We start from the raw sequence: 8,780 nt of genomic DNA on the forward strand, positions 1-8,780 counted from the left end.
CGAATATACCAATGAAGGCATGGACAAAAGTCAAAAGGTCCGTAAACAGTAACATCGAACTTTACTTTATTATAAAATATAAATGGCAACATTTAAATTATACGTGGATAGTCCACAAGAAGGAAATACAAGTTATCGAACAAAACTGAAAATGATTATTGAAAAATTAAAGGTTAGACATAAATGAATCTATAAAGCATATAATTAGCACCTATTTCATGGAACAAAGAAAAAAAACAATGTCTAAAGTTAATAAAACAGAAAAGATTTATTGACTATATACATGAAAACTCATGCAGCAAATCATTTATTACAAATCAGAAACTTCAACAATACACAAAAACACATGATTTTATTTTGTCTAATTTATTGAAACATGATGGAGATACTATATATGCGCACGCTGAATCCCTCGTAAGAATAGCTGTCAAATTAATCACCCTTTTTCTTCCTTGACGAAAGTGGTGGAATGCTTTGTTCATTCCTAAAGAAATTACCGGGGTCAACCATAGTCTTCACATCCACCAATCTTTTAAAATTGTTCTTGAAATATTTAAGACCCCAAATGCTAGCTTGTTTGTAGCTCGTGTAGCCTTTATTATTCGTTCCAATGTCAAGATCCCTGTAATTCAAATATGCAGCTCGAGGATTTTTCGAAACATAGGGAGCCACGTAATCGTAAAGCCTTCTGATCCAACTGATGTGCCTTTGAGATGCTTCGCTACCTTCTTCTTCCCAATACACTATGTGCTGAATTTTGTATCTGGTACCAGCTCTATGTGGGAATGGAGTTGCGGAATCTGAAATCTGATTCATTACCCCACCATAGGGACTCAAGATCATTTCAGCAGCCTCCGCTTCTTTTTCATAAAATCTTTCGTATATCCCCTGGAATGCAATTTCAGGCATAGGATCGTACACGAAGTCAGATTTGGCTTTGAAAAATCTTACGTTGGGTTGAGTTCTGTTAAGCAAAACATCCAAAGATTGTCCTCGGAACCCCCCAAAGTACATGATTGATTCAATCCAGCTCATTTCAATGCAGTCTTCTTTCACCAAGCCAAGCTCAGGGAAGCTGTGCTGCATCAGTGGAAGGAGGACATCAGCTCCTCCGAGAAACAAGGATTCAAATGATGCTCGTATTGTTTTCTTCCCTTGTGTGCTTGAATTTGCACTTCTTAAGAACACTCTGATATATAAATCTTCATCGAGATTATCTGCAACGTGCTGCCATCTGTCAACGATCTTGGTAGCATTTTGTTCCAAGGTTCTATTGACTGTGAATGCAGTCACTGTTTCCGGAACAGTAACTAGCTTTATTTTCCAAGCAATGATCACACCAAAGCTAGCACCTCCACCTCCCCGGATTGCCCAAAATAGATCTTCTCCCATTGATTTTCTATCGAGTAACCTTCCATTAACATCAATCAAGTGTGCATCAACAACATTATCAGCAGCAAGGCCATACTTGCGCATCAAGAAGCCATAGCCTCCGCCACTAAAAAGTCCACCAACGCCAACAGTCGGGCAAACTCCTGCTGGAAAAGCAAGAGTTTTGCTTTTCTCAGCAATAGTATGGTAAACTTTGCCATTGGTTGCTCCGGCTTGAACCCATGCAGTTTTAGCCTCTGGATCAACACTGACTGAGCTAAGATTTATGAAATCAATGATGACAAATGGGACATGATAATTGGAAACATAAGAAAGACCCTCATAGTCATGACCTCCACTTCGAACCCTAACTTGCAGACCATATTTTTGGGAACATTTAACGGCTGCTTGAACATGGGATTCTTTAACTGGAGTTACAATGACTTGAGGTTTTGGGGTGGTGGGTGTTGAAAACCTGAGGTTCTGTATTGAAAAATCCAATATTGATGAAAATGAGGAGTTAGTTCGGGTGTATATCAATTTAGAAATGGAGGTTGAGTCTTCAGAATTTTCTAAAAGACATTGAACAAATTTGTGAGCATCATCTGAGCCTGCATGATTCTCAGCTGATGATGTTACCCAACATTGAGAGGATAACAGAAGAACCAAAGCAAGTGGTAAAGCAAGAGACTTCATCGTTTCTATTTATTAATGTCTGAACTTGGTACATATGATTAATTAGATCTCCATTATTTATAGTGTGGCAGTATGCTTACTCAATCAGAAAATGTATGTGAACATGCGTGGCTGCTAAAGGATTGACCAATTGGATGTAATGAAAGTTCAAGCACATCTAGATGTATTTAATTTTTTCTCTGGCCAAACAACGAATTTTTCTTCCCATTAAATCCACGTTTTTATTAGCTGGCCACGTATCCCCGAATTCAATATTGACCATGCATGTTTAGGTATATTTCGTTCTTTTCCTCTGTTCTGGATTAATTTTTTTTTCTTTCCTTTCTGATATGCGTACGTCCGGTAATTTCTAGCCCATAGTTTAATATATAAATTAATGCATGCTTGAATTTAGTGGTCCAATATATCGATATCGGTTTATCAAGTCATGTCCTTTGAATTTTGAAAGAGAATTAAAGCTAATGCAGATGTCCAACTCATTCCATATGAAATTGCTAAAAGATAAAATCTTGACGCATGAAAGTTATTCTATTTCTGCAACATCTTATTTTATAAATGTCAAGGTACATATATTTAGTCGTAGGTATATTTCAAATGACTTAGTCGTAGGTACATATATGATATATTTATCTTAATTTATAAATGTCAAGGTACATATATTTAGTCGTAGGTACATATATTTTATAAATGTCAAGGCTTCGACACCTAAAAATTTCGATTGGATTATGTATCTTAATCAATATACATCATCAATTTTTATCATTGATTACAAGAATATATGAATTGATAATAAAATAAATTGACTATAAATTTTCTATCTTCTATCGCGCTTGCAAGTTGCAATATATATATATATTTTTTAAAAAAATTCAGTTTGCACACGCGCCCATTTAAATTACAAAAAGAAACGTTTATATAAATATATGTACCTACGACTAAGTCATTTGAAAATCAGTTGTAATTTTTTTTAAGGAAGAATATCGGTAATAAATACAAAGAAATTTTGTAATAAGAGCATCTCCAAAAGCAGTTTTATAGTATAGTATTATATCCATTGACTCGATCCGGCTGGTTTCCATCATATTATTTCATAATTTTATGCTAAGGTTGCGTCAATAACTTAAATATAATTTTTAACTAGCTAAATTAAATCATGTTGTGCAAATTTAATGCACCCGTAAGCAACACGAATATATTGAAGTATTAGAGTAAGAATAACGAGGTCTAACCCATAAGGATCGTCAATTTTTAGGAAAGTAAAATTCAATCTAAGTTAATTACATTTCTACCCTAATTGAAAATAAAATATTTTGTTTGAGAAAATTAAAAAACTAAATTTGCAATTAAATTAAAGGCAACTAACTCAATCCAAGATTACAAGAGATTGAGACAACTAGAGTTTCAGAATCCACCACGATTTAACTCAATAATTATCTAATTACTGATCGATTCCCAATTATAGAGTGATGGCTCGAACTCAATCTATTTCTGCTCATGAATATAACAATTATGCCTAATTAAAATTAATTTTATTTAGGTTTTTTTTTCTTCTTAATAGTATGATATCTAAGTATTTTATGTAAACAATAGTGAATGACAAAGATTCAAAGTTTTCCTAATCACTTTGTTTGAACAATTTAATGAAAGACATAGAATTAAAGATAGTCATATATAAACTTTATAGATTCAAGTATAGTTTTAGTCAAAGAACAATCAATAATGTATGATAGAATTGGTGAAAAGATTTAACAATATTCAATTAAACTTGTGAAACAAAAATCATAAACATTAAAACACATATATAGAGAATTAATTGAATTAAAAGTGATTTATTTTATTGAACATGACTTCATCCGTAACCCTAGTATAAAATATTAGATGGACATAGAGAGATTGAGAACGATAGAATTAATAGAACTCGTCATGCGGCTGCTGCAATCTCTTCGCTTCGCTTCCGTCTGCGTCTCTATTTGTTTCTGTCCGGCGGCCTCCTCCCAATCGGCGTGGTTTGCTTCTTTGCAAATATTGCCCAACTTGCCGAATCCTTATCTAATATGAGTTAACGTTCTTGGAAGCTAAGTCACCGATTTAATTAAATCCTATAGCTATAACATAAGACTTTAAGAGGCCAAATCTATTTCCATATTCTTTAATCCATTCACGTGCATGCATGATTTAGATTTTGCAACCAATTAAATTTTGGTCATTTAGCCTTGAACTCCACGTGGTAAGTTGGTCCAATTGCTCCCAAAACCAATTTATCTTCATTGCTTCCCAAACTGTTATTCTTCACGTGATAGTTTTAATAAATCTTGCTTTGTCTTTAATTTCTTGGCTGCTCAATGTACCGTTATAAGTCCTAGCTCTACTTATAATCCTTGATTCATTCTCTCCAATTTCGACCCCTTAAAGCACGTTTATTCCCTAATCTTCAATTTATTACTCTGTTTAATAAAATAATTCAATTAATTAAATATAACAACTAAAAATAACTAGTAAATATATAATAAAGGGTAAATATATATATATATATACCCATCAAATTAAGAACCAAACACCAATAAATCATTGGTTGGGTTGGTCAATACCTCCTTCTCTTAACTATAGAGAACTTGAGTATTCCCGATAGGTGTGGATTTTTATTATTATGTTGGAATTCAGTTGTATTAGACTTTAATATATTAATTTGATTGTACATTTAAGTGAACTTTAATTGTATTAGTCTTTGATTGAGTTATATATAATATTAAAAGATAATAATAATAACGAACCGAATGCTCCACTGTTAGCTGTGTATTTTTGGTGGTATGTTAGCAATTCCATGACAATGTTACAATACGTTAGGAATGCAGAAAATTTTCTGATGAAATTTTAATTTTCGTCATTTTTCTTCAACAAACTTAATTAGTCTTTGTTATTCTTGCTTTATAAAATCTTCTATTTTTCTTTCATTTTAATATACATGACTTGTCTATCAAGAGAATAATAATTTATTCTTGTTATTATATATGTATGTACGTACGTACGTATGTAGGTATGAATGTATGTATATCTTTTATTTTCTTTCATTTTAATATGCAGGACTTGTCTGTTAAGGAAATAATCTTATAAATTGGCTGAGAAAATCTTAGAGTAAATATAGAAATTTGAGGTAACTCTCAAAACTCGAGCTAGCTATATATATGGTATCAGATCACTAAACTCGTGAACATACAAAACATTTCCATGTGGCAAGGACCAACAAAAATTGGCATAACAATAATGTTTAGAGAATATTATAACATTGGCTTAAAATATCTTAGACTAGATACATAAACTAGGATAACCTCTAATTCTTGAGATAAGTTTAAGCATTAGTTACACCTACATACTTTTCAACATTTCATACTATATTGCTCCCCCTTTCCTTTGTATATAGATGAATTATCAACGGAGACTTTATTCCTTGTATGATCAAGTTGTTGCATAATTTTATTTTTTTTAATTTAGTCAATGTCATAATTATTTTTTTTCTTTTTTTCTTTTTTTTACCTTCATCCAATTGATTAACGAGCTAACTTGCAAATCTTTCCATCAAATTTCCAATTTGGAATAGTCTATGAGTTAACTTGCAAATCTTTCTTAGTTATCAATTTGCCAGGTTGGAAGTTGGAACAGTCAAGAAAATTCTAACAAATACATTCAATTTCTTTGGATTTATCGCATAGATTATAATATGAAGCATTTACCTTTGGAATAACACTTTCAAAGGGGAAAATGATAATTTCATCTCTCTTAAAAGTTTGTTTTTCCATTTGTTCCCTGATAAATTTTTAATATTCAATTTTACATCAGTGTTAAAATGTTAAAAAAAATGCACACATTATTGAAGGAACATACAACGGGTCCAGCTACATTATAATAGTGGTATCAAACAATTTCTTTTGTCACTATCAAAAAAATAATAATAATTTCTTTTGTCTTTTGTGACAAATTTTCATAGGAACCCCCCACTCACTTTTATTTAACATTTGTTTGATAAGTATTAAGCTTATGTCTACCTGCATCCATAGGTACATTTCAGTTAGCACCTCATACTATATCATATTTATATATTTTTTATCCAATATTGTATTTGTATCACAATACCTCTCCTTTTTTTTTTGATAGACCTCTTTACTATTTTGAAATTAAATCATTGGCATGTTTAATTTAAAACCTTACACTCCTTTTTAATTAATTTTTTTAAAATATCAGTTTCTTTTTTTTTTTATACATTCACTATCAAATTTCATTTAACACTTTTAAGCTCTTTTTATTTCAATTTTTTTTATAAATATTGTGGTATTTTTTTTCTTACATTCACAACAAATTATGTAACCTCAATAGCTCCATTACAAAAAATATTGTAATTTTTCATACTTTTATTTTTATTATGTTATTTAATCCTTTAATTTGCTTTGTAAATAATAATTCATCATCTCCAAATGGGTGCTGAATTAATTTTATGTAATATATATGATCTGACATTATATTACTATATATGAAAGATAAATTTTTTTACTAAATTATAGTTTGACACAGCCTAATGTGATAAAAAATAATACAATACAATCTAATACAACAAATAATGACGAACCAAATGCACCCATATAATAATAATACTTGAAATAAATAACATGATAAAAATAAGAGTAAGAAAAATTATTATACTTTTTTGTAATAGAGCTAATGGGAATACATAATTTGTTATAAATGTAAGTAAAAAGTACTATATATAATATTTATTAAAAAATTTATAATAAAAGGAATATAAAGTGTTAAATGAAATTTGATTGTCGATTTTTAAAACATTCTAATATTAAATTAAAGATTCTAAATTAAATATGGCAATTATTCAATCTCAAAATAGAAAAGCGAGTGTTGTGATACCAGTGCAACATAGAACAAAAATAATATTAAATAGTGTAAGGTGCTAATTGAAATGTGCCTATGGATACAAGTGGAAATTAGCTTAATATTTATGAAGTAAAATTTAAATAAAAATGAGTGGAAGGGGTTTATGAAAATTTATAGTGGTGCCAGCACAAAAAACAAAAGAAGTGGTATGGTGCTATCATTGTAACGTAGCTGAACCCTACATACAACAACTTCACCTGCAAATTAATTATTTAAGACCTTAACAAATTGAAATTGTATATTTTTTTTAATAAAATATCATATTTACCCTTCAACCATGTGTTTATTATGTGTTCGTTTTAACATTATAAATGAAACGGGTTATTGAGGGACCTAAGTGTTACTGACAAATAATTGCTAGGAAACAAAAGTGTCATTTTCCCTTTCAAAGTTTGAATTACATCTATTTTTCTCGATGTTTCATAAGAATAATGATTAATATGCAGAGACAGCTTTAAATATAGGCAAACAAGGTAGTCACCTAAGGTTTCATTGTGATTGCCTATGCCCCATATGTTAGGAATACCTTTTTTTAAGTACTCTCTTGATTTAATCAAATTAGTATATTTTTAAGTTGCGCAAAATAGGAAAACCTATTTTCTGGGCTCTATTTAATTAACAATTATCCCACAATTAAGAACGTTAAAGAGCTAGAACTAATCTAACAATTAATTCATTATTATTTTTTTCAAGAAAAATATTAAATTCTTTATTTAAAAAAAACTTAACTATTTAATATTATTAAATTTCTTTCTCTCTTCTTTATAAAGAAAATTATTACATTTATTGGCTCACTTTTGATGTCAAAAAAAGTTCCTTAAAATAATAGTTATAAAGGAAGTAAAAATATATATCTTCTTAACTAGATTCCTTTTTTGAAATTTTTTACTATCTTGTTGATTGTTGATATTCAAGATATAGTTAAAATTTGATTGAATTTTGAGCTCTTTTATGTTTTTTTGAGTGTTGAAACTCTGAATGTAAGGAGGCCTCATAAAAAAATTTCACATGAGACTCCTAGTATTCTAGAGCCGGCCTTGCTAATAAGCTAAAGGCTGTAGCTATTTGAACCCATTAAATTCCTCTCCACACTCATTTTAAAAAATAAATTTATTATTAAAAATTTAAACTTTAGAATCTCAAAATTACCCTTAATCTCATTTTCTCTCTATCTTATAGTTACATGCTCTCTCTCTCTACTCTAACATTTTATAACACTCAATTTTACTCTCTTTTCTTTTTTTATTTTTGGCTTTTCTTTTTGTATCATGATCTATATTTCATACTTTTTATATATAAGAATTTTTCTTTTCTTGATATGCGAAAGCTTTTGTGTTTGGTAAAAAATAAGTTTTTGATATTCATTAACTTTAATAGGTGATAAAAGTTTATTGATGTTCATTTTTAAATGGTGGGTTGGTTCCTCTTAATTATTGATATCAATTACTTTTAGCCAAAAGAAAATATTTAAATCAATTGATGAGAATTTATGAAATTAAGAAGAAAAAGAGAAGAAATGTTCAATTAATTTTTTTTCAAAAATTGTTTAGATACTAAAATTCTTAATTCAAAAGAGAGTGCAGAGAAAAAATTAGTGGGTTCAAATAGCCTCATCCTAAATTAAAATATGATAAACTTAGGTATAATTCATCAAACATTGTCAACTGGTTCCTGTTTATATATTCGACCAAATTCCAAAAGGGAAATAATTATTTTAATGAATTGTAACCACCTTATATGGAGAATAAACCACATCTTTTTTCATTCATGTAGCA

General features: G+C 29.7%; 1 protein-coding gene across 1 annotated transcript; it reads right to left on the reverse strand.

Moving 5' to 3' along the window:
• Window positions 1-244: 244 nt before the first annotated feature.
• Window positions 245-2,105, reverse strand: LOC102622911 (tetrahydroberberine oxidase-like). The gene has a single exon (XM_006468295.3). It carries the CDS (start codon window positions 2,065-2,067, stop codon window positions 433-435), a length of 1,635 nt encoding a protein of 544 aa, XP_006468358.2. The 5' UTR covers window positions 2,068-2,105; the 3' UTR covers window positions 245-432.
• Window positions 2,106-8,780: the final 6,675 nt, after the last annotated feature.

The sequence above is a fragment of the Citrus sinensis genome, chromosome 2 (genome assembly GCF_022201045.2).
Source record: "Citrus sinensis cultivar Valencia sweet orange chromosome 2, DVS_A1.0, whole genome shotgun sequence".
Lineage (NCBI taxonomy): Eukaryota > Viridiplantae > Streptophyta > Magnoliopsida > Sapindales > Rutaceae > Citrus > Citrus sinensis.

Bases quoted from the DNA above. Each gene is read 5' to 3' on its own strand.
- LOC102622911 (XM_006468295.3), bottom strand. From the start codon at position 2,067: ATGAAGTCTCTTGCTTTACCACTTGCTTTGGTTCTTCTGTTATCCTCT.